We start from the raw sequence: 25,639 nt of genomic DNA, 5'->3' as shown, positions 1-25,639 counted from the left end.
TTGAGTGTATCTTCCAGTAATAAAGTTTTTAACCTACTACTCCCAGGTTCATAGTCCAGTGTTATATCCTGGAGATGAGAAATACGCCTTCTTGGCTGGGAGGGAATAGGGACAATGATGTATACTGTACCTAGTAAAGAAATCATGGCTCCATATTCATGCTCCTTTGAATGGTAACAGCACAGCTAGTATAGGCTACATTATGTGTAGGTGGGCCCTATGACTCCAAAAGACTGCCATGACTGGGTCTCAAGTCAAAGAAGTTTGAGTAAGGCTGGGTTAATACAAGATGGAATCTTACATGAGCACAAGGCAGGGCCCCCTAGGATTCCTCATGATAAAATGCCATTTGGACTAAAGGGTTTTAGTGCACATTACAGTGTGGAAAGCAAAACACACTATACATGAGAAGAACAAAACTTTTATTTATTTTTTTCCTTTTATAAGAGGTCCTTGATAAATAAAACTTCATAAAATAGATTATATTTTCAAGGTAATGCAAAAACTATACAGTATATACAATGTTTTTTTCTTCTTTTCAAAAAGCAACTATACACTATAATATTTATTATCTCATTTGTTCTCCAATGCAGCTGACAGCTTTGTAACAAAATGGTGCAATGTTGGCATTTATTGCAACAAAAAATATGTAATTTTATTGTCCCAGTAGGATTTTTTTTTTTTTTTTTTTAAGCCATGTCACTAAATTTGAAAATAATGCAACCATTTCAAGAGGAAATGCTACACATTTTCTGCAAAGTGAACGTGAGTGCTGCAACCTTTCCCCTGGAAAAAAAAGACAGGGTAGAGTTGTTTTTCAAAAACTGGATTAGCTGAAACAAACTTCCAGCTGGCCAGGTTTTCTGCTAATAGAACTCAAAATTCTCCAATGGTCAACGCTAGGCTGGTCCACATTATCTTTAACTGTATTCTCCGATACAAACACAAGCAATTCAAAGCACTCAGCATTTCAATCAGACTGTAAAGCAATGGCTACAAGTCCTTTTTGGTCAATTTTTTAAAGTTAAAAGAATGTCTAATTGCATCTTGGCAGGCAGGTAAACCACACGTTTCCTTCACATTTCAGAAAAAGAGGAGAACCTTTGATTGGTGTAACATTCACCAAAAACATTTAAGTGCAGAATGGAAGGCTCAGAGAGCAGTACTGTAGGCATGAGACTTCCTCTAAAGTGGCCATGAGAGAGGAAACATAACACCCTCCTTAAAATCCTGTGAAAACACTATTCCACCCAAATCCATTAGAGCAGAAAAGCTACTAAGCAACTACTGGTTCTTAGCGTTCCCAGCTAAAGCATAGTCATTGTAATGCCTGTAGCAAAGCCAAAAGCCATTCTCTCTCTCTCTCTCTCTAAACCCTCACACTGCCAGTACGCATGAGCACCACTCAATCAGAAAAGAGAATAAACACTATAGTGGTCATCACAAAATAATGCAGTCACCCTTTAAACCCCCCTAAAAGTGCAGGCCAGGCTCTCTGGTGTGTGTGTGTGTGTGTGTGTGTGTGTGTGTGTGACAGTAACTGGCTGATGATGTTGGGCAAAGTGTTATTGACGGCAGGGTTCTCAAAAGGGGCATGGTGCCGGCCTGGCGTTCCCACGGCACCAGAGTGGTGTTGCCACGGCGAGTGGATCCTAGTTCTTGAAGGCTCCACAGCGGCTGGCGCGGCTGATGAATTCCTTGAGCATGTGGCCGTCAATCTGCCAGAAGGCGGCCGTCTGAGTCACCTCTGTCAGGTGGTTCACGCAGAACTTGAAGCAGAACTCTTCCAGGTCCTCCACGTAGACACACACACAGACGCGCACACAAACAAACACACACATCAGACAGAAACATTCTACTACAGTTAACCATCAACAACAAGTACTTTGATGCATTGCCCATTTCATTGCAAATTTCACATTTAACAATATGAGTAAGTAGTTCCCAATTAGAATTGATTTTAACAATCATGGCGTATAATATACAGTGCCTATAAAAGTATTCAACCCCCTTTTATATTTCCGTATTATTTTATTATTATAATATATATATTATTATATTTTACTGCTTTTATGAATGGAATCTTGATCAATTTAATTGGCCTTTTTTTACAATAATTTACAATATTACCCTCTTTAATGTCAAAGTGAAAGTAGACAGCCCTATTTAAGTTCAGCCACAGATACAGCGGGGAAAATAAATATTGAACATTGTCAACATTTTTTTCAGTAAGTATACTTCCAGTGAGGCTATTTGCATGAAATTTTCACCAGACATTAGTATTAACTTAGGTAATCCACACATTAATGTTCATAAGTAGAGTTATGAGAGTTTTCAGGCCCATTGAGGCCCATTCTTTTAAACAGATAGTCTTTTAATATTGAAGATTCCAGGGGTCCCTCTTGTAAATCCTGATCTTTAGGTAACTTCCAAAACTGTTCAATTGGATTTAAGTCAGGGCCTGAATTTCCTTTCTCTGAAACCAATTGAGAGTTTCCTTTGTTGAATGCTTTGGATCATTGTCCTGCTGGAAGGTCTAGCCATGTCTCATCCTCATTGTTCTGGTGGATGGCAAGATTCTCCCAGAAAAAAATGACTCCATTCATCATTTCTTCAACTGTATGAAGTCTGCCAGTACCATGAGATGAAAAACAGCCCACACCATGATGCCTCCACCTCCAAACTTCACTGTTGGTATGGTATTTGGCAGTCAACAAAACCGACTTCATAGCTGGCTATGCCAACCACCTTTCATTGGAACTCCTTGCTCTCACTGAGACTTGGATCAAACCAGAGAACACTGCCACCCGGCTGCACTCTCCACTAACCTTACACTATCCCACACCCCTCGCCTATCTGGGCCGAGGCCGGGGACGGCCTGCTGATCTCCAACAAATGGAAATTCACCCGCTACTGCCTTCAAACAAATATGTCTCATTACCGAATTCCATGCCATCACGGTGATAAGCCCCAGCAAAACTCTACGTGCTGGTCATCTACAGCCCTCCAGGCCAACTAAGTACTTTATTGGCGAACTTGACACTCTGCTATCCTCCATCCCTGAGCATGACTGTCCGCTTCTTGTTCTCGGGGATATGAACATCCCTTAGATGCCCCAGGCTCCAGCGGACTTTTGGCCCTGGTCCACTCCTTTGACCTCGAACTGGTTCAAAGCCCACCCGACTCACAAAGCTGGCAAAGAGCTTCGACGATCTTCACTTTCCCGACTGCAGCACAGACACCCTCTTGGTGGCAGCTTCTCCATCTTTCTGACCACTTCTTCATCCAGTTCAGCGTCAGCCTGTCAGAACAGCCTCCGGCTCCTCAGCCCGATGGTCACGTTCGCCCGCAACATCGGAACCTGTCTCCAACGCGCGCTTCTCCTCTGTGGTTGCCTCCGGTCTACCTCCACTCAACACCTTCTCCTCTCTGGAGGTTAATGAAACCACTGACTTCGCTCTGCTCCACACTGACCTCGTGTCTGGGCGAGCTGTGCCCTCTTACCACAAGGCCAGCTCGATCCAAACATTCTCATCCATGGCTAAATGATACCCCTCCGATGCGCCGAAAGCACCAAACTCAGAGCGGCGGAGAGGAAATGGCACAAATCCAAACTAGCTGGCGACCTCAAAACTACCAGACCTCCTGACCTCCTTCTCAGCCAGCATCACTGCTGCTAAGACTGCTTTCTACCATGACAAAATCAACAGCTACAGACACTTTCGAAAACTTCTCTCAACCTTCAAATCGCTACTCAACCCTCAGCTGCCTCCTCCTCCATCCAGCCTTACTGCAGATACCCTCGCCTCATTTTTACAAACAAAGTGGCGGCAATCAGCAGTCAATTCTCTACATGCCCACTCAGCGCATCTGACTCAGATACCGCTCCTACAACCTCTAGGGACAGCTGGAACATCTTTTTTCAGCATTCACGCCTCTCTCGAGGGTCCAGTGGAAGTGTCCAGACTCCTGACATGCAGCCGTCCTACCACATGCTCACTGGACCCTATACCTCTGAGCCTACTTCAGTCCATCAGCCCGACCATCGCTCCAGCTATCACACATGTGATCAATGCCTCGCTAACCTCCGGCACATTTCCAGCAAGCGTTCAAAGTGGCCGGGTAACACCATTACTTAAAGCTTCTCTCAACCCTGCTCAAATTCGAGAACTACCGCCCTGTCTCACTACTGCCTTTCCTATCCAAAGGCATTGAGCGAGCAGTCTCCAAACAGGTCTCTGACTTCCTTTCACAGAACAACCTTCTGGATCCAAATCAGTCTGGGTTCAAAAGCGGCCACTCTACGAAAGCGGCTCTGCTGTCTGTAACAGAAGCCTTAAAGAAGCCAGAGCGACCCGCTTGGTCATCAGTACTCATTCTGCTTGACTTATCGGCTGCCTTTGACCGCGGTTAATCACTGTATCCTTCTCTCTATACTTTCGCTGACATGGGAATCTCGGTTCTGCTCTCTCCTGGTTTGAATCCTACCTCACAGGGGCGCTCGTTTAGCGTATCATGGCTTGGTCAGCTATCCGCACCTCACCATCTCACCACAGGGGTCCCCAGGGCTCAGTGCTGGGCCCCCCCCCCTTTACTATCTACACCACCTCCTTGGGACAGATTATCCGTTCGCCGCGGCTTCTCATACCACTGCTATGCAGGCGACACACAGCTCTATCTGTCCTTTCCACCTGGCGACCCCCTGGTTTCAGCCGCGGATCTCAGATTGCCTTTCAGACATAGCTACATGGATGAAGGCACACCACCTCCAGCTGAACCTCTCAAAGACTGAACTGCTGGTCATCCCAGCTAAACCTACCATACACCGCGACATCAACATCAAATTTGACTCCCTGTCTGTTTCACCGACCAGGACTGCAAAGAAATCTAGGAGTTGTTCTTGACAACCAACTAAACTTCTCAGATCATGTTGCCTCAATTAAGCCCGGTCATGCCGTTTACACTCTACAACATCACGGAAAATCAGGACTTACTTGACTCAAGATGCTGCCCAACTTCTGGTTCAGGCAATAGTCATCTCAGGACTTCGACTACTGCAATGCCCTCCTGACAGGTCTCCCAGCCTGCGCGGTGAAACCACTTCAGATGATCCAGAGCGGCGGCCCTGGTCTACAACCAACCCAAAAGGGCACATGTTACCCGCTGCTCATCCAGCTACACTGGCTACCTATGGCGGCCCGCATCAAATTCAAGTCTCTAACGCTTGCCTACAAAGTAGTCTCGGTTCTGCTCCCACCTACTTGAATGCCCTCTTACAGACTTACACTACCTCCAGACCGCTCGCGGCTCCTCTGGCCGAGCGGCGTCTAGCTCTACCACCCGATGCGCTCAAGCCAATCAAACTTTTCTCATCTGTTGTTCCTCGTTGGTGGAACACACTGCCAGTTCCTACAAAGGGCAGGGACATCCTTTTCCACTTTCAAAAAACTCCTGAAGACCCAGCTCTTTAGAGAACATCTACTCTCATAGCAACACTTACAACAAGTCTTACTGATCCTAGCACTCACCAGCCGTTTTAAACTGACAAGTAACTGCTAAAAACAGCACTCACCGGCCTTATTCTTACTGTACTCTAATGTTTTTAAACTGTCCTAAAATTGTGAGAATTGTTCTAAAACTTACTGTTTACCATGTTGTTAGTAAACTTTGGTTAAAAAGCGTCAGCCAAATGTAATGTAATGTAATGTAATGTAATGTATTTTTAGGGTGATGCACAGTGCCATTTCTCCTCCAAATATGGTGTGTAGTATGACATCCAAAGAGTAAAATTTTGCTCTCACCTGACCAGAATACATTCTCTTAGTATGTCATAGGCTTGTCCAAATGTTGTGTAGCAAACATTCAATGAGCTTCGAGTTTTTCTTCAGTAATAGAGTCATGTGGGGTGAGCGTGCATAGAGGCCATGGCGGTGGAGTGCATTACCTATGATTTTCTCTGTAACAATTGAACCTGCTGCCTCCAAGTCTTTCTGGAGTGGTCCTTGGCTCTTAGGCTACACTTCTGACTATCCTTCTGACTTCCTGGTCAGAAATCTTGTGAGGAGATCCTGTGCATGGCCGATTGATGATGCAGTGATGTTCCTTCCACTTGCAGATAATGGCTCCAATACTGCTTACTGGATGATTCTGAAGTTTTGAAATGCATCTGTAACCAGTTCCATTGATATGTTTTGCAACAATAATGTTGCAAAGGTCTTGGAAGAGCTCTTTGCTTTTACCCATCATGACATGTTTCTTGTGTGACGACTTGGTAACGAAAAACCTTTTTATAGCTCAATATGTACTAACCCAGCTTACATTAATTTGCACAGATAGGAGGGATAATTACTCTCTAACTATGTATAGATTCCAGCTCATTCCTTGCCATTCCTTGCCTTTGTGTACTGTTTTTCTTAGTGTGTTCAATACTTTTTCCTTATGCCATTCCACTTTTTACTCATAACTCTACTTAGGGACATTAATGTTTGGATTTTTTAATATGTCTGGATTACCTAAGTTAATACTAATGTCTGTAGAAAATGTTATGCGAATAGCCTCTCTGGAAGTATACTTACTGAAAAAAATGTTGACGTGTTTAATACTTATTTTCTCCGCTGTATGATATTCTGTAGGATTGAGGTATGGGCTTTGACTCTACCACTCCATTTCTGTTCAGTTTTCGCTGTATGCTTCAGCTTATTGTCTTACTGGAAAGTAAATCTTTTCTCAAGTCATAGTTCTCTTGCAGACTAAATCAGATTGTCTTCCAGAAATTCCATATATTTTGCTGAATTAATTTTACTTCTACAAGCATTCTAGGGCCTGCTATAGAAGTATCCCCACAGCATGATGCTTCCACCACCATGCTTCAAATTAGGGATGGTATGTTTTTGGTGATGTCCAGTGTTTGGTTTCTGTCAAACATAGCATGAAGTCTGATGGCCAAAAAGCTCAATTTTGGTCTCATCAGACCAAAGAACCCTCTTCCTTTTGACCTTGGAGTCTCTCACATGTCTAATAACAGCTTTGCCACTCACCCATAGAGCTTTAACTGGTGAAGAACTCAGGCAAAGAACTCAGGCAAAAGTTGTAGTATGCATTTCTCCTCAGCTGCTGAAGCTTTTAACTTCTTCAGAGTAATCATAGGGTAATCACCACGATTCTTCTTGAACGGTCACTCAGTTTGTGGTGACGGCCTTCTCTAGACAGATTTGCACATTCGCCATATTCGTTACATTCCTTAAAGGCGCTCTAAGCGATGCTGGGTAATGTCACTTCTGTTGACGTTCAAAAAAAACAGAAAGCTAGCTTCGCTACTTCCTCCCCCTCCCTCCCGTGCAATTGAAACTCCTAAACGCGCATCTCATCTGTGATTTGCTGGAACAGTTGATGTTTTTTTATGGTCAAAGTTTGCCCAAGTTGTTTTGTGGCTGTTTTTGGAACCTGGGTTGTCCACAGAGATCATGTTTTTTTTAGGTTGTGTATTCAGGACACAGGCAGCTAGCGGATGGTGAGGTGATGTTTGCTGTAAGTGACAAGAAATGTTTTAGCCTAAAAAACGCATGACATCGCTTAGAGCACCTTTAATAATGGATTCCACTGAACTCCAGAGGATGTTCAGTGAATTGAAAATGTTTTGTATCCATCCTTTCATTTATGCTGGCTGGCTTGATGCTTTTCAATAACATTTTCAATAACATTTTCTCTCCATGGTGGAATTGTAGCCAGGAATACCGATTGACCAGTGACTGGACCTTCCAGAGACAGGTGTCTTTATATTACTATAAACATACTATAAATATTTACTGCACTCAGGCGATCACCATTTCTCTAATGGCTTCTACACACAGTTGCGTTCAGTCAACGCATGCCAGTGGGTGTTCCCGATGGTAGCTATGCAAATGACTTGAAGTATAACCGTAATTTGATTGGTTGGTGCTGTCCGTCGATTGGCTTGATTGGGCGGCGCCGTCTATGGGTGCAGCAAAAGCTAAACTTCTCAACGCCAGCGACGGGAGAAACGCGACGCAACGGACCCACAATTCAGTTCGGCAACGGATGACGTAAGCCCATGTAAAGTGAATGGGATGTGTCTCCAGCACTGCAATGCACGCAGCTGTGTGTAGAGGCCGTAATTGACCGATCCCAAGCCCCGCCCCCTTTTACTGTCACAATGAGGACGTCGGAGGACCTCGGTCAACCTCGGTCAATTTTGAATTTTATAGTGTCCATTCTGTAGCCTACAATGCGGTTATGTGAATGCTAATGCTTCTTTTTCAAGAGTAGCCTAAGTAACTAAATAACTAAAGAGCTCAAAAAGGTTCAAATATATGCCTGGGATACTTGTAGAAGTGACATCCGATATCCTGACCGTGTGAAACGTTGACAGACATAGGCCTAACTTTACATAACTTTGGATAGGCTGCTACTTTTCAGTAAAGAAATCTGAGTGTGTACAAAAATGTTCCCTTTTTATGTTCATAACTACATACAAAAACATAACTAAACCTGGTTTCCACTGTTGAAAGCGACAACATAAGCCTCATAAAAAAATTATACCTACCTTGCAGGAACTGAACTCACACTCATACAATTGGAAGTATGCAGCGCCATAGGCTACACCTTCAATCACGTGTCGCCTTACACACAATAAGAATACTTTCAGCTTTTAGGCATAGGCTACCTTGCCATGTTTAACTTGGGATAGAAGACTGTTCACAGAAATAAGCTAATGACCATTTTTCAACAAGCGGAATAGACTACTGCGATGCATCATTGATGGCTGAGCGAGAGATAGCCAATGTCTTCTAAAGATCAAATCATGTGCCCGATTGAAAACCTTGCTGTATAGGCTATGCAGTCTGAAATCGCCAATATTAGGGCCTACTACATTGCCCACATTTAAATTAAGTATAGCATAAGCGGGCACTGATGAAGTCTTGTGCAAGACAAATCCGTCTGCAAACTGCAGATATGTCGTATGCGTTGTATGGGTAAACTCGGGTAGATCTAGTGGTTTCTTTTTCAATAGCCCACATTTGTATCATGTTTATTTGAACTCTTCCTTCTAAAGCAGCCATTCAAAATAAATAAGTAGGCTATCGGCCTACCGAGCCGAAGCTATCTCTCCACCTCCCCAACATGAGCTGCTTAACAGGCTAGCCACTCTCCCAAGTTCGTGGGAACTTGGATCTGCAACACTTGGACCCGTCTTTAATTAATCCTCGAAATATGGTTAGATTTTGATATGGACATCGCAACACCATATGTTTGCACAGACCTGTTTATTGAATCAGTCACATCTGCAGCAAATAAGGTAAACTACCTGCTTGTGATAACGTGCTAATTGTTTATCCCCAGTTAACATGCATCCCATTAAGATCCGTAACACCAGATTGGTTTGTCCTCAATTTGTGGTGTTCCACCTCTTTGATAACAGCAGACATTGTGAATGTGTCCTTCCGAATACTGAAGGCCTTTCTGGCCTCTGTTTTTGAATATATCAATATTACTTGGCCCAGAAATCTAGCATACACTGTTACACTCTGCTAAATGGTGCTGGCATTACCCATGTTGAACATGCGTTCTCGCACACTTTCCTGCAAACTTGTCCGACTTAGCAACAGTAACTATGGGACTGACAATGGGAGGAGGGGCTTGGGATCGGTCAATTGTGAGACTACTAGCACTAATTGAGTGAACCGCTGTTGAAGTCAGTCACTTTAAGAGGGGTGAATATTTATGTCCTTTGACATTAAAGAATGGAATTTCTGTAAATTATTGTAAAAAAAAAAAAGGCCAAATCAATGATCAATTGATCAAGATTCCACTTATAAAAGCAGTAAAAGATGAAATATCCAAGCTGTTTAAACTGGGCTCTGTAAAGCGCCTTGAGACGTACTCTTGCGTTATTATCGTACAATACATGTTAGTGTGCTCTGGATTTACTCCGGTAATTGTTCTCAGTCTGCTTTGGATCAGGTCGTGGTGTGAACTCACCTCTGCATCGTAGCGGATGGCGGCGGAGAGCAGGGAGAAGGCGTTCTCCACGGTGATGCCTCTCTTGATGATATGTTGGCACAGTCGCTTCAGACGGTTCTCACAGTAGGAGGTGGCCAGATCCAGAAGCCCTACAGACACAGACAGGATTTATACACACACACACGCACGAACGCATGCACGCATTCTGACTGCTGTACTAGCGAGCCTGACTCTTCACCGTTGCAGTCAAGCTGAATGTGAGGTTCCTCAGACCAGGGCTTGAGGTTCGATGGGGTGACTGCTCAATTTGGTCGCTAAACTCTTCCAGTCCCTCTCAGTACTAAAAGATGAACTCTGACTTAAGGTTGCCCTCACAATAAGTAGGTACAGTATCAGCTCTGTCTCTTGAGATGACCGGTCGATCTTATAGGGAGAACCATGACGGAGCGAATATTAGGTGCACACACACAGGGCCATTAACATTCCCAAAGCACACACACAGGGCCATTAACATTCCCAAAGCACACACTCTCATTATTTACGACCTCCATCAGGAATTAATTCCTTTATTTCACACAGCCTACAGGAGAGGTCAGAAGCTCATGGCAAGCGTGACCGGTTGGCACGTGAGCTCATTTATGACGGCACCCACAACCGTGTGTCTATTTCACACTAATTTGTGATTTTCTGATGAAATACTTGGCCAAATTTCTCCAACATAAAATTATTATGAGGCAGATTAAGCCAGCAAATGATGAAATAATGTTGCAATGATGAGGTTAATAAGGTCTCTGTGCTGTATTATTAAAAGAACAGCAGGTGGTACCCTGTCATCTAGTGCCAAATAGATTTGTTTTTTTTTTTCTTATTCATAATAGAAAATGGTTGACAAATGTAGCAATAGTCCTTTTCACTCAAGGGCGTTGTTTTTTTCTGTGAAAGCACGGTGCAAGTGTAAATATGATGTGTCAAAGATATGTGTGTTTGTATCGGAACATTTTTGGAGGCTGTATGCAGACTGCAAACTGCAAACAAGTGGAACACAAGTTCCCAAACTGGAGGGAAAATGCTCATTTAAATTAGCCAAGATTACCCTGGTTATAAGACAGTTGCACCAGTGCACTTGAGCACAGGAAGTTAACTCAGGTCAATGAGAGTTTCTAGCTCCACTGATCTCAGCTTCCTCATCAGACACTTAGCAGGGCTCCAGGGTGCGACTAAAATTTTTCCTGGGTCACACTGGTGCACCTAACGTCATAAGGGCGAGCGCCTAGACTTTCCTAGCATCTGCTAGGACCAATGCACCAATACTACAAAAGTATGGCAATACCCTAAAATTAGAAATGTCACAATACCTAATTTTATTAGTATCGATATATCCTACTTTTAAGAATGACAGTCGGTGCGCTTCCCGTAGCCTTTATGTCTTTTCTCCTCACACGCACGCAGCTTTTCGCTTGCAGCTGTTGTGATCCGATCGAGTAGCGATGTTGATTTGCACCTCTCAAGTTTGTTTTGCTAACCTACCTAGGCTATGGAATTTAGTTCATTTAGGCCTACTGTTGGATTTTCCGAAATAAGCTACAGAATTTATTGGCAAACTTTTACATCTTGAGAGAGTTCCTTCTAGGTTTCTGTTAGCTCACACGTTATGTCTATCATTAGTGATGATTCCAACAAAATCATAGAACATTGCAAGACACTTATCTCTTCTATGATCCCATAAATATTTCCTTTGACTTGTTAGTTTTTTGAACATTTATTTGATTATATGACAGAAAACATAATGAATTGCATCCATATATCCTTGGACGACGCATGACTATTTTGCTCTAGCCTAAAACCGTGAGATAGAAGATAGATAGATAGATAGATAGATAGATACTTTATTGATCCCCAAGGGGAAATTCAAGGTCTCAGTAGCATACAGACATCACACACACACACAACATGCACTTACAGCAGAACAAAAGTAATATAAGTATATAAATATAAAAAACTCCACTGCACAATAGAGACAGTAGATGATAAAAACAATACTATACTAAATACTACTATATAAACTAAATCAAATATCCACATAGAGTGCTTAAGGATGATCAAGCATGAGGCGCTTGCAGTGACAGGGCAGGGACTGAGCCTTTAATTCTGTATGCATGGTAAGGTGCTCGATGAGAGTGAGTGCTCAATTAGACCTACACACAACCACTGTAATAATATTGAAGACAACTGTAATAGTTTAAAAAAAATCAACATGAAGCATTCAAATGACTAAATATTATTATTAGTAATTATGCCATTCATACAATACTATACCATAAAAATATAGAAAGTTTATGAATTCCAAAATATGAAATATGGCCCCAAATCAAATCAATACGGTCATTCCTAGTCCATACTCTGACAACAGCTCAGACACGGAATGTATATAGAGAGCAATAAAAAGGGGACCTTGAAATTGTGACGTTAAAGGTGGCGCGATGAAAAATTTGGGTGCACATAAATAAAAAAGTTTGGCGCACCATTGCAACCAATGCAAAAAGTGAGTCTGGAGCCCCACCTAGACAGCTGCTCTGAGGAACAAGGCTAAACAAAGTGTCATCACTAGGAAAACAATGCGTGGGACACACTTCACTGCCAACCACAGTACAGTGTCCAAACCACCCACTGCTAAAAGCCTTTATGACTGGTTTGAGGTTGTGTGACGTAAATAACTCAATGTACTGAGAAAACAGATGATGGATTTCTGAAGTTCATCGATTCCCAAGAGAGTAATAAACTGAGCCTATGATGTTCTACCACACTCACGCTCACACTCACACAGGTATGGGTGTGTGTGCACAGTGCACACACAGCACAACCTGCAAGCTGCAAGCATTCAGTTTAGCTAGGGAATCTCCCCCCTCTTCTTCCCCTTCATCCACACACACACACACACACACAGAGAACTCACCAATGGCATCCTCTGGTGGCAGATCCACGTTGTCTGTGTAGAGGAACTCCAGGAAGGAGCGGTACACAGGGTAAGAGAACTGGTCAATCTCAATCACCTCCTTCATGTCCTCATTCCAATGTGACTGGAACATTGACCGGAAGTGCTCACACCTGCAAACAGGCCGATGGACATCACTGCTGCAGTCTTCACTTGAGAGCATCATACCTTTCAAAACATCAATCTTACCATACTGACTGATGGTAGATGATTGTTGTTATCATTTATCACATATGATGATCTGAATTCCAGCATCTATGTCATCATAATGTATTAAATGATGCTAGAATGTGTGAAAACATCATATATGTAATGAATTATCTACATCACAACTCACAGGAATATTTGAATTGCATGCTGTTGCATTGCTTGTGTTTGGCTGAATAGTTTGCACGTGGGTGAGCGCGTTTGCTGTGTTCACACGCTCTAGTAGTCAGGGGATCACATGCAGATATGTTCATGTGTGTGACTGTATGGATGGGCATACCGTCTCCAAGACTGCTTTTGTAATGTGTGTGTGTGTGTGTGTATAGTCACCTGATCTTTAGGACAGCTTTGTGTACATGAATGTACTTCCCATCAACACTAAACTTCAGGTCGGACGTTTCAGGGCTGTCAAATTCCTTCTTCAGGGACTCCGCAACCGTCAGGAAGTCGTCGTGCTCTACGGACACACAGACAGGATGTGATGCCACCCCTCAATCTGGACAGAGCAGTCTACTGCACTGACCGTCGGTATGCAGGCATGAAGTGTCCTTCATTTAAGCCAGCCATATGGCTTCTCTTTCCATTATATAGCACATGACAAGAGGTGTGACAAGTGCGATAAAGACTATTTTTAGAAATCAACAGGACCATCCGTTCAAGCTGAATGACATGCTCCCTGGATTACATAAACATTGGGAAAAAGCACCACACATAAACCCCACATATAAACTTTGGAAAAAGCAACCCCCTTTACTTCATACACACACAGAAAGATGGACATACTCCTCCTCCATACATACACACACACACACACACACTTTCTCTCTCTTTTACCCATGGCGAGCAGCCTCCACATGACTGAGGGGGTGGCGAAACATGCGAAGGCGTCGTCGGTGCAGGAGAAGTGTGTGAGGTAGGGCAGGACGATGGCCTGGCCCCGGCACTGGCCCCACATGAACACCTGACCACTCTGGGTCTTTGCTGCCGACGTGTGTGTGGAGTGGCACGCTGCAATCTCGACGATCCTGCATAGAGCACTGACGTCAGCAGGGAGTGGAAGTTCAAGTGTGAGAGAGAGTATGTAAACAGAGCAGTCATGCGGTCATAGGTGGCATAGCATAATGTCTGGCATAGCATGTGTGTGAGAGTTAATTTAGAAAGGTCTCAATATTCATAAAATCACACATTAACATTACATTACAGCTTCTTTTGCATTTTGTTTAAAAAAAAAAACAAAGCTGTTCTAATGTATGTAAATACATTTGAATGTAAAAGTCCAATGTGAGTGCACGGCACGAGTGAGTTTAAATTGTGACTCGGCACCTCAGTGTCACACTGGGCCATTCCAACACCCATCTTCCCCAAAACAGGAAACTGCTGAACAGGAAACGCCTCACTACAAACAGGAAGTGGTCGATGGTACACAACAATGCAGAGCTACGGCAGTTCATCAGGTCACATAAATATTGTCTACACACACACATTGATTTGTTCCTGGCGTGCCTTGAGAGGGCTTCAATGAGTTCAGTTTCGCTTTTCTGAATCTCTATTCTGGCCTACGTGGGACTAACAAAATCCAATTTTCCAACTGCTCTTCTGCCCCCTCACTCTCCGTCCCTCAGCTGGGGCCACCCAAAGGCCTCTACTACCCACTGTTGCCTTGGCCATGCTTGGGAAGTTAAGGTAGCAGTCAGGTCTTTATGCCAGAGACAATAAAACTAACTACCTAAAAGGCATGCAAACCTTGAAACCTTTTGAACAGCTCACAAACATACTGCCTTGTGTCTTTTGAATCTTAAATTCACTGTAAATGTGACACTGAGCTTATTCCAGTGTGAATCCACAAATCCATCTAATTTCAAATGACATCTATAACAGATCTTCAACTGGGTAGACTCAGTGGTGTACCATATTCTATGGCTCAGCATTCACACCTCCCATCTCACATGACCTTTGACCCTGGCGGGGCCTGTGGCGGTCCCCAGTGATAACTCACCTCTCCTTCTCGGTCATGATCTGCACAGGGCTGAGCTGGTTGCTCTTGTTGCCAGTGCCCAGTTGCCCGTAGGTGTTGGCCCCCCAGGCGTACAGCAGCCCCTCGTCCGTCAGGGCCAGTGTGTGAGCGTAGCCAGAGGCAATCTAGGCAACAGCACAGACAACAAACACACACACACACACACACACAACATACATCTAAAGACATCCGTTCCTAATTACATGATCAAAACCCTTGGCAGATGCGGCTAATGCAATGGGGACCAAACTTTTTCTTCAGAGGGCCAGCTCACTATGCCTGGCTGTAAGAGACTCAGAGTATGTCAGTAACTGTAAATAGCGTAGTGCTGTGAACAGCAGTACAAGCCATGAGAAGTAGACTATTTACAACGGCAGAGTAAAATATAAATACATCAACATATCGGGACTCTAGGGGGAGCTCTACAGTCGCCAAAAATACCTGAAACTGCATAGTATACCTCTAAAGACATAATATGCTGCAAGAAAAGGGGCGAGTGAATAAGACAACTAGTGGACTAAGGTCATTCTCACCTGCAGTACACAGTAGCCCTGCAGAGCAGCCAGCCGACATGGAGTCAACTGGTTGCCGTTGTTCCCCAAACCCAGCTGCCCATTTCCATTGTAACCCCAACCGTACACCTGCAATGAGACATGATGAATAAATGAAAGCAGTGCAACCTACAGTGCAGTGATTAGCTGTACACTGGGACATGGAGATGCACACGGACTACAGGCCAAGTGCAACCTAAACCCAGTCCATCACCCAGCCACTATCCAGGCCTGAACATGTTTATAACATGAGTAGATTCACTCACACACACACACACACACGGCAGAGTTTCAATTGCAGTGGAGCGTGTCACAAGCCTCCAGATTTGGCTGTAGGTAAACCCCAGTGTCCAGGCGTGGATATATGACCTATGGGTTCCCCGCGGAGAGCCATCCTTTTTCACCGGCTCAATCTGCTCACCTCTCCATTATCCACCACAGCCATGGAGGACGTCTGGCCACAGGTCAGGCTGACCACGTGCTTGTTCTGCAGGCAGTTGGACACCTTCCGCGGCGTCGGCTGATTGGCCGTGGAGCCTGAGCCTACCTGGCCGCAGTTGTTGTAGCCCCACGCATACACCTGGAACAGCAACAGCAGTCAACCAAGGGGACAATCAGACACACACACACACACACACACACACCTGTCACCCACACATGGTGTTTTACCACCAGACAGTAGTAACCATGCTTCTACATTAAAAGCACCAACCATAAAAGCTATCAATGCACAAATGTAGGGTAAAAAGATAAAAAAATAAAAATTTTCTGACCAACCACTTTTGAGAAATCCTCCATATACAGTGACTAAATTGCATCATTCAAATGTCTTTTACTTTTAAGTTAAGTTCTTTCCTAGGTTTTGCATTCACCACATCACATTGTAAATGCGATTTTTTATCTCAATGTGCACGTTGTGCTTCTCAGAAAAATAAAGTAATGAACACACATATGCAATTAAATTCTACTCATAATGCTCCAACATAAATCAACAGCCCTCTGAAAGAGCTCCTTAAATGACATAAGTCACAATTATTTTATTCTTATCCGTGTTGGTCGACATGAGGCCACCGTGATGTAAGTGTTGGGCAGAAGAATGCGGGTCTTTATTGGACAGGCGGGGACGGACAATGGTGGTGGATTAGCACAGCTGGTCACATGCTGCCACGCTAAGCAGCTAAAGCACCACACCAGTCCAAATCTACCTCAAGCCACTTAATATGCAGCTAACCTACATTTCTGCCTCCGTTTCACAACACTTCAGAAGGCTGCCAAAAGTGAAGTAGGAGTGCAGGTGGGCGCTTTCACAAGGCTTCCAAGAAGTCAGCCATTCAATCACTCAATCCCACTGAAAGCTCAGAGATTCATATTCAACATGCATACAAGGCCTACTTTTCTAAAACAGCCCTATATGATAGTACAAAGGATAGATGACTACAATATAGTCATATAAAAACAATTCTTTGACTTAATAGCAATAGGGTTGTTTGCATTTGTATTTCAACCACAGCCCAAACCTCAGTTAGTATCTTATTTCATACACAATGCACACACAGCCTCTGACATTTATAGCAAGAATTTGCAACGGCAGCGTGGTTTCTCTGCAAATGTGCATCAGTGCGCCGTCTTGCTACAAAGACGCTATCTCACACAAAACAACTGGAGCTGCAACTTCCACTATATCGCAGCAGGGATAACATCACATGTCTGATCTCAAGAATCTTCGGGCAGAAGACCAAAAAGCCCCGAGGTATGCCGTGTGCCTTCAGCACAGAACACTAGAACACTGGAGCCACCTGGAGCCACCTGGGGCAAAGACTGCACTAATCCAGCAGGTCTGACTTGCACATTCAAAGCCTTCAGTGAGATATAAATAACACTTTAAGAATGCCAAGCAGAGAGCACCAAGCCCAACACCAACACCAAAACCAGCCACCTGCTAACAAATCCCAGTACATGTTAGCTACTTAACTTCGACAAGGCCAAGCAGGCATACCAAGCTCAAGTCTTCTAGGAGCTTTATGAAGTTCAAACACTCTGATAGAGAAGAGCATGACTCACAAGTGTTGGCCATGATCTGATAATCTAGACTGCCCATTTCAGTGATAACTACCACCTACTAACACAGATTTTGGAGCATTTTCACTCTGCAGCAAGGAATAGTTGAGCAAAAATGTCAACATGCTCTAAACATTTGAGGCCATCCGCACACTCACACAGGAAATTACCTCAGTGAGCAGAGTCTGCATACAAACAAAATATACTCTCTTCCATCTGTACAAGAATATTTCTGGAAACAATGCATTGTGGACACTTAAAAAATATCATACTGAAAAAAACAAATTCCCCTAGTAGATGAAGCCACAAACACTCTCACACGCACAGACACACACATACCCCTTACCTCCCCTTCAGATGTAAGAGCCATGGAATGGTGAGAGCCACAGGAGACCTCTGTGATTCGCTTGTTCTGCAGGTTGGTGGTCACCAGCACCGGTGCCACGCCCTGATTAGTTGTTCCATTGCCCAGCTGGCTGTAGCCATTGTGGCCCCAGGCGTACAGATCTCCATCTGCCAGAAGAGACACTTATGAGACAAAGCCTCACGCACAGAGCACTTCAGCCCAGCAGGTGACACTAGTGTGACTAATCATATTGAAGGTGTACAGGGGAGAGGGAGAGATGGTATAAAAGTGGGTAGCAAGTGTGCAGTGGGTTTTAATGCTGTTATCATGGAATGATTGCAGAGGTAGCAATGATGTCCAGTTCCTGTTCACGTGGATGTTGGGGTATGAAACTACCACCTACTAAAAGGTCAAGGAAACAGATGATGCAGTTTAGGCACGCGTTACAGCTGACAGGAGGCTGGGCTAAGGGACAGGTGAGGGGGGAGGGAGGGGGGGAGGGAGGGGGAGGATGAAAGGAAATGAGAGGAGAGGAAAGGAAATGGGTGGAGAGGAGAGGAGTGGGGGGGTAGAAAAGAGGAAGAGGGACTGCGGGGGTGGATGGAGCTCTTACCTTCGGTGGCCAGTAACACATGAGGTCCACTGCCGTAGCTCAGGCTGACCACCTTCTTCCCACTCAGGATGTCCAGCTTTTTGGGCACGATGGTGCTCTGGCTGTCACCAGTGCCCAGGCAGTTACTGCAGTTCAGCCCAAACACGAACACCTGTGGGTCAGAACCATGTATGTTTATGTATCATGGAGCATACAAACACCTGGAAGTCAAAATGACCAGAGATGGCGTTAATGAAGTCTGCTAAAGCATAATTCTCCAAGCTTAGTCAGCTCATGAACACTTCACAAGTTAGGACACAACTCTGTGGGTCTGTTCGCAATGGAAGGCAGCTGCCAGCTGCCTCGCTGCCTTCAACTGTCTAACTAGTCATTTGTCATCAAATGCAGGCATCAAGGTACAAGTGATGAACTTTGTTTCGGACAGCCTAGCAAGATTGCAACACAAAACACTGTTGCCAGGATACCGACAGCTGACTTAATAAGAGGGAGTTGAAGCAGAAATGTTCTAAAGAATCTTTGGTTGAAGGCAGCATTAAGAATATATACACTGCCTTCAAAATTCTACAAAACAAAGATATCTTAGAAGGCAGTATCTTATACAAATATATGATTCAGACATGCATCGATGCCTTGTTGCAAATGAATGCCATCTTAGAATGCAGGATTTTTCCCTATTTCGGACAAAGCCTCTGACTCAGGCCACCCGGTCACTTCAGCATCTAGTCATGAGTTGCAGCAATGGGAAGAAGTAGGTTACAGCTTAAATCTGTCTAAAAGCCTTTTCTGGCTCAGCGGCAGGGTGCAAAGAGATTGGCATTGTAATGGTGCAATATTACAGGGTAGCAAAGCGTTCAACTGTTTTAACTGTTTGCTGTTTGGCCAATTTACACTGAACCAAAGAAACACAACATGCCAGCCACACAAACAAACAGCATCAACCACCATCTCTTCACAGCAACAGGTAGGTGACTTACCTCATCGTCGTGGGTGATGTAGATGGCCTCGTTGGCCGAGGTGCCAAAGACGCAGGCCTGTCGGATGGAGACAAGTTCCTGGGCAGACATCAGCGTGAAGAGTGGCCATTTGCTGACGTCCACCATGACTGGGCACTTCAGGGACTGCCGGGCCGAGCGGGCAGGCAGAGTGGAGGGGCCAGGGGGCGCGGGCAGAGGTGGAGGTGGCGGCACAGTCGGGCTAAGGATGGGGGTGGCTCCGCAGCTGCTGCCCCTGCTGCTGACACTGAACACGACAAACAATACACAACCCCCCACAACACAATCCCGGTAACAACACAAACAAGACACACACACACACGCACATACACATACACATGCACAAACCACTGGTCAAGCACTGTCAGAGGGAGGCTCTAGGCACACAGCTCAGCGTGACAGCAAGGGGTATCAAATGAACTTTGCCTAAAAAATCATTGTTGCTGTATCATGACAAACTTACAGCATATGATACATCAAGAACACCAAGTCTGACTAAAATTGAGCAATTTAATTGTATAATTGACGCAAAGAAAACAAGGCTAATCATTAATGTAAATGTAAGTAAAGAGTACAAATCAATCACGAATAGTCTCAACAAGAACTTAGCGTCTTCATTTTATCCTACACTACCTCGAATAATGCTCATGCTTGTTTCGAGTTACACAATTAGATGTACTAAAACGCTTAGAAACACAAAGAAAACATAAACGTGGCCAGATGATTGAAATAAATGCTAGAATAGCTCATAACCACACTGACAGACACACACACTGCTGACCTGTCGCTCCAGACAGCTCTCAAAACATTATTGTGCTCGCCGGATGTATCCAACTCGAGCGGACAATAATGTTAGCTACATTGTGACAGAAATGCTATGTAATGGTTGGTTAACTGGTTTTGGCTTAGCCTACACCAGGTCAACCTCCCATCCTAAAACTAATGAGGGTATTGACTGTGCTAATTTAGTCGGCGGTCGCTATATACATTTCAGCGAGACCAAGCCAAAGACGAATGACATATGCTTTATCTTACAAGTTGGCTAGCAGGATTTGTTAGAGATATTAACAGTACGATTGGGTTAACGCTATTGAGATGCATGTGTACAGACACCAAAAAAGCTGTGACCGTGTTAGACGTTTGCTAACACCACCAACACGAAACAAAAGCTTGCAAACCAGGCTACAATCTACAATGTAGCTGTGACACAAGGTAGGGAACACTAACGTTATCTGGCAAGTTAACGTTACGTTAATACTACCTGGCTAGCTGAGCTTTCTAAAGAATCTCAGCTAGCTAGCTATGTCACTAACATACATCTGCTTACCATTTCGATGTAAGTTAGCAAGCTAGCTAGCACAGGTTATCGTTACAGCTAATGGTAACTTTACTAACCTAGAGCACCGCTCCATCGCGACACCGGGAAGACTGAGAGAAAAAGAAACAGTTAGCAGTTTAAAGGGGTCAACTACAGGTAAACCTACCCTATTCACAGTTGGCAATTAGCCGTATTACCGATGCCGAGCTCCCGTTTGTTGACAATTTGCAGCTATCTGCTGCGTCCCAGACTGCACAGCTGATGTTGATGCTCTTACCAGCCACGCTGTACTTGAACGCGGACGTCTTGACGTCACTGCCAAGCTATGGCATGAACACGCAACGTCCCCAAAAATACTGTATCAATTATTTGCCTGAGAAGTTGGGTATAATCAGTTATAATAATACAACGATTATGTTTATGACATGCCATTACTTATCAGCTGACGTTTAAATTGGCTGTCCACAGTAGATGCTAACCCACAACTAGGCCTGTAATCATATGCATCCATCGGATTCAAATAGGGCTACTGGCAATACCACCATTGCAGACCTATGTTGTTCTTCCCGGCTGCATAATTGTTAGAACAATTAACTGTAGAACTGTTTTAGTAACACACATGATCCGAGACCACTAGACAATCTGTCAGGTGAGGTCATGTTTGTATTTTCAAGTTCACTCACCACCAGTCTGGTGACATGAGTTAATATTTATAGGCCCAGAGGTTCGCAGGCTACTTCCTGATGTAATAATATACCATGTACCATACTTTGTATTATTCTTATTTGTACTGTGAATCTGTGTGAATCTATATAATCTGAAATGAAGAGGGAGGTTACCTACAAGCCTCCTCAACAGTTGGCACTCCTATGTAAGGAATGTGAAAGGACAAGTTTGTCAGTCACGTGATGGTTCAGAGGGGAAGACCAGCCCCTGAGTATCTCTTATATGTGTGGACAACAGTGTAGCTCTGTGAAACAGTCTGTCTTCTGCTTTGCATCGTGTTTGAAAAACAAACAGCCACACAAGGTTATCAGTACCTCTCTCACAAGCTCTCTTGTATATGCAAAGCAAAGGCGAGCTCTGTGCTTGAGGTTATAGCTGTTCTGGTCAACAGAGGAATCCGCTCTCGGTCATATTCAAGATCAGCTCACCATGGGCCTAGGACTAACCAGGAACCAACAGAAACCAGTCCAAGTACTGCTAATGGGCCTGGACTCAGCGGGTAAGTCCACCTTGCTATCCCATCTCCTGCAGGGAGTCATTATGGAGACCTCCCCAACAGTGGGCTTTAATGTGGGGACCCTGGATCTGGACAAAAAGACATCCATGACTGTGTGGGACATAGGAGGACAGCATACCATGCGGACCAACTGGAAATACTATATGGAAGGCTGTAAGGCTCTGGTGTTTGTGGTGGACAGCAGTGACCGGAAGCGCATGGGAGAGGCCCAGAAGGCTCTCAAGAAAATTCTGTCTGATGCGAATATGAAAGACGTGCCACTTATGGTTTTGGCCAATAAGAAGGACCTGCCCAACTCCATGACCATCCGAGAGGTGTCTAATCAGCTGGACCTTCCCAGCTACAAAGAGCGGACCTGGGAGATGCAGGGCTGCAGTGCTGTGAAGGGTCTAGGGCTCCAGCAGGCTTTCCTGTCGTTGGCCAAACTTATCAGGAAGAGTTGAGCTGGATACAGATTAGGTGGGGCAGTTCAGACTGCTGGTCAAAGAGGGCCATGCTTGCTCAATCTGAAGGTGAGTGTTGTTTCTCATTGGACTGAAAAAAAAAAAAGATGAGAATACGATTGAAGAGATCATGAACATAAACATAACAATTTATACCTACACTCTTGTGAAGTTTGCTGAATGGACGAAGATAACGTCCTTTGATGACTGACAAAGTGACTTTTTTCTGTGAATCAAAACGCCATGACCTTGCTGTACACAGACATGTACAATACCTCTCTTCAACAGTAAACACTAAGTACAATAACATCACAGGACAAGAAGATTAATTTATTGAAAGTATGTAGGCAATCCTTACTAATTCACAATATGTTTGACAGGAATAAAAAATAAAACCTAACTTGTACTACGTAAAACAAAATTAGATGCTTCTTGCATGTAAGAGACGTGTGTGTGTGTGTGTGCCTGCACGCACAGATGTGTTATGGTGTATAAGTGATTACCAACCAATAATATTTGTACATGTCTATTGTTGAATACACCCATAAGAAAAGTATCTGTGAAATGAGCCCGGTGAATTTATCACTGGTCCTCCCATTTATCAAACATGTATCCCACAATCATTTCAGCTTAACTAATTTGATGTCTGGGGGAGTAAATTAAATGTAGTTGACTGAAGGGGTCATTTCTTCTTCCGTGAGTCGTCTCCCAGAAGATGGTGGGCACTCTGGAGTGCGTGCCAGGACTGCCAGAGCAGGAGGCCGGGCACCACTACCCACACCCCGTTAAAGAACACCAGGTACACCCACAGGTAGAGCCAGTTGCTGGTGTTCAAGCTGGGACTTCCCATTAACCAGTCCGGACAAAAGGTCATCCAACCCCCATAGAGTTCACACACGCACAGGGTGATCTGGATGAAGTGCCTGTTTACCAGAAGCAAACAAATGCAGGTTGCAGAAGTCATACAATATTTCCATCATTCAGGTTAAAAAGTAGGTATGTGTCATAACCTATTAGTAAGCCTAAAGTAATAAACGACAGACATTCAGTGGGTCAGATATGCAAAGGAAGTCATATGAGCCTTACTGGAGGTGCAGTCAGCGATTGGGCATGGCATTGCATTTATTGATGTTTATATTTCAATTTCTTATCAGATGCTTGTGTACAAAACAATGTAAATTATATTATATTTTAAATCAAGGACCTAACAAAACACACCAAAGGTAGCTCACCCCTCCCTTCATTATTCCCAGAAAAACTTCCAACTGCCTAGAGATCAGAGTTTTTTTTTTTTTTTTTTCAGTAGACTTTTTCAGGGATGGGCAGCTATAGGAGGATTGTGAGATGCTGTTCCTTGAATGTGACAAAAAATGCTATGGGTTTGAAATCGTTTACGGTCGCCGACTGCACCTTTAAGCTCTGCCTGCCAATAGTCACAATGAATGCAGCAGTTAAGACCGATACCAATAACCCTCTGACGCGACACAGGTAAACCATGTGTGTCTGTGCATTCAAATGGCTCTAATATGGGATAGTTTACCGGTAGTGCTTATCCCTCACTATAGCGTAAACCAACAGCAGAGCTAGAAAGCCGTCCAGCACCACCGTCAGCAGCTCCAGGGACACAATGGTGGGATCTGAATGCAGCCAGCGTGAATCTGCTTTCCCATATTCCTTCCCTTAAATAAGAAAAAAATACAAAACACACCACTGAATTTGCATCAAAACCACAAACTGTTGTTTGTTGTATTGGGATGAAAAATAATCTTTCCCATGGAGATAATGGTTATGTCCCCATTTAGATTTGGACAATTCCAATTATATCCACTAGATGTCTTCATTGGTAAACTCATGCATTCTATTTGAACAGATACAATAACGCCAGTTGCCGCATCTAATACTGTTACACGTTATGTAATAGGCCTATAATCGCACTGTCGGTCAGCTTCAATGTGGCCTACTCACACAACTCAGCAAGGATGTTGTCTGAGGTCGCCACGGTTCCAACGAAGGACATGTACACAAATGGTCCCTCCTGAGTTAAGGCGATGCAAAAGACTTAATGACAACAAAAATAGTCATTTAAAAAAACATTGTGTAGCTTATTCCTCGAACTTACCAAAGTGATGTGGACAATTGCGTCGTAGAACAACCACACAAGAACCCATCGGTCAGTGACTGAACACTTTTTGCCCCATATTTGTGCAAACAGGTATCCTGCAGCAAACTGCGCAGCGCATGCCAAGAGAGAATATACAGTGACTTGCGTAAATAGCACAGGGGAGTCTGACTGTATCGCTTCAGTCATTGTGGAGTCTACGCCGTTACAAATGGAAGCTGCATTAAGATTTGTTCATTGACTAATTGTATTTTACAAAGGCTGCCTTACCTCCTCCAGCCGCACCTACCAGCAGCGATTGGCTCCTTGAAAAATCTCTCCACTTCTGGTCCCGCCCATGCTCAGACGTCTCCAATCCAAAAAACAGAGGCAGTGTTGAACATTTGGCGCCAAAGAGTTTTGACACTCGCGGTATTTCATCACACTACTATGGCCTACCTCAGATCATTTAAACTGTTGCTCAAAATACATATCTGCAATTTAAGCTTCTATGGGGACATATCTGATGACTACGGGTATACAAGACTTCTTCAAAGTTAAAGCATAGCAGATACTTGAACACCTACAAACAGGGTACCATAAATTATATTTAATAACCCTACCCCAGGTTCAGGTAAACCTTACGCTCCTAATTACCTACAACCTTTTATTGGATTCAAGCCAGGACAATGGCTTCAAAATATCAGTTAGGCTAACTGTTATGTTCAACGTCCACTTAACATCAGAATGTACCAGTCAAGCCTTGTATTGGCAAAGACAGTG

General features: G+C 44.0%; 3 protein-coding genes across 5 annotated transcripts; 1 reads left to right on the top strand and 2 right to left on the bottom strand.

Moving 5' to 3' along the window:
* Positions 1-405: 405 nt before the first annotated feature.
* On the bottom strand, positions 406-21,397 carry rcbtb1 (regulator of chromosome condensation (RCC1) and BTB (POZ) domain containing protein 1). Of its 3 annotated transcripts, none has more exons than XM_048234755.1 (13): positions 21,270-21,393; positions 21,150-21,182; positions 19,737-20,001; positions 18,763-18,913; positions 18,150-18,316; positions 16,167-16,325; positions 15,728-15,835; positions 15,177-15,319; positions 14,015-14,205; positions 13,511-13,637; positions 12,935-13,086; positions 10,000-10,130; positions 406-1,793 (listed from the first exon to the last, which is right to left on the bottom strand). In XM_048234755.1, the coding sequence occupies exons 2-13, from the start codon at positions 21,164-21,166 to the stop codon at positions 1,653-1,655; spliced, it is 1,752 nt and encodes a 583-aa protein (XP_048090712.1). In that variant the 5' UTR covers positions 21,167-21,182; positions 21,270-21,393; the 3' UTR covers positions 406-1,652. The 3 variants fall into 3 exon arrangements, with proteins under 3 accessions (XP_048090712.1, XP_048090715.1, XP_048090714.1); XM_048234757.1 differs by having other exon boundaries at positions 1,735-1,855; positions 21,270-21,397; XM_048234758.1 differs by lacking the exon at positions 21,150-21,182 and having other exon boundaries at positions 21,239-21,393.
* Positions 21,398-22,064: 667 nt separating this feature from the next.
* On the top strand, positions 22,065-22,974 carry arl11 (ADP-ribosylation factor-like 11). The gene has a single exon (XM_048234760.1). The coding sequence runs from the start codon at positions 22,228-22,230 to the stop codon at positions 22,756-22,758; it is 531 nt and encodes a 176-aa protein (XP_048090717.1). The 5' UTR covers positions 22,065-22,227; the 3' UTR covers positions 22,759-22,974.
* A 93-nt stretch (positions 22,975-23,067) lies between these two features.
* Positions 23,068-25,209, bottom strand: ebpl (EBP like). Its single transcript, XM_048234759.1, has 4 exons — positions 24,878-25,209; positions 24,724-24,793; positions 24,299-24,437; positions 23,068-23,681 (listed from the first exon to the last, which is right to left on the bottom strand). The coding sequence occupies exons 1-4, from the start codon at positions 25,064-25,066 to the stop codon at positions 23,441-23,443; spliced, it is 639 nt and encodes a 212-aa protein (XP_048090716.1). The 5' UTR covers positions 25,067-25,209; the 3' UTR covers positions 23,068-23,440.
* Between the last annotated feature and the right edge of the window lie 430 nt (positions 25,210-25,639).

The sequence above is a fragment of the Alosa alosa genome, chromosome 23, assembly GCF_017589495.1.
Source record: "Alosa alosa isolate M-15738 ecotype Scorff River chromosome 23, AALO_Geno_1.1, whole genome shotgun sequence".
Taxonomy (NCBI): Eukaryota; Metazoa; Chordata; class Actinopteri; order Clupeiformes; family Clupeidae; genus Alosa; species Alosa alosa.
Note: the sequence above shows the minus strand (reverse complement) of the source record. Positions and strands in the feature narration are given on the sequence as shown.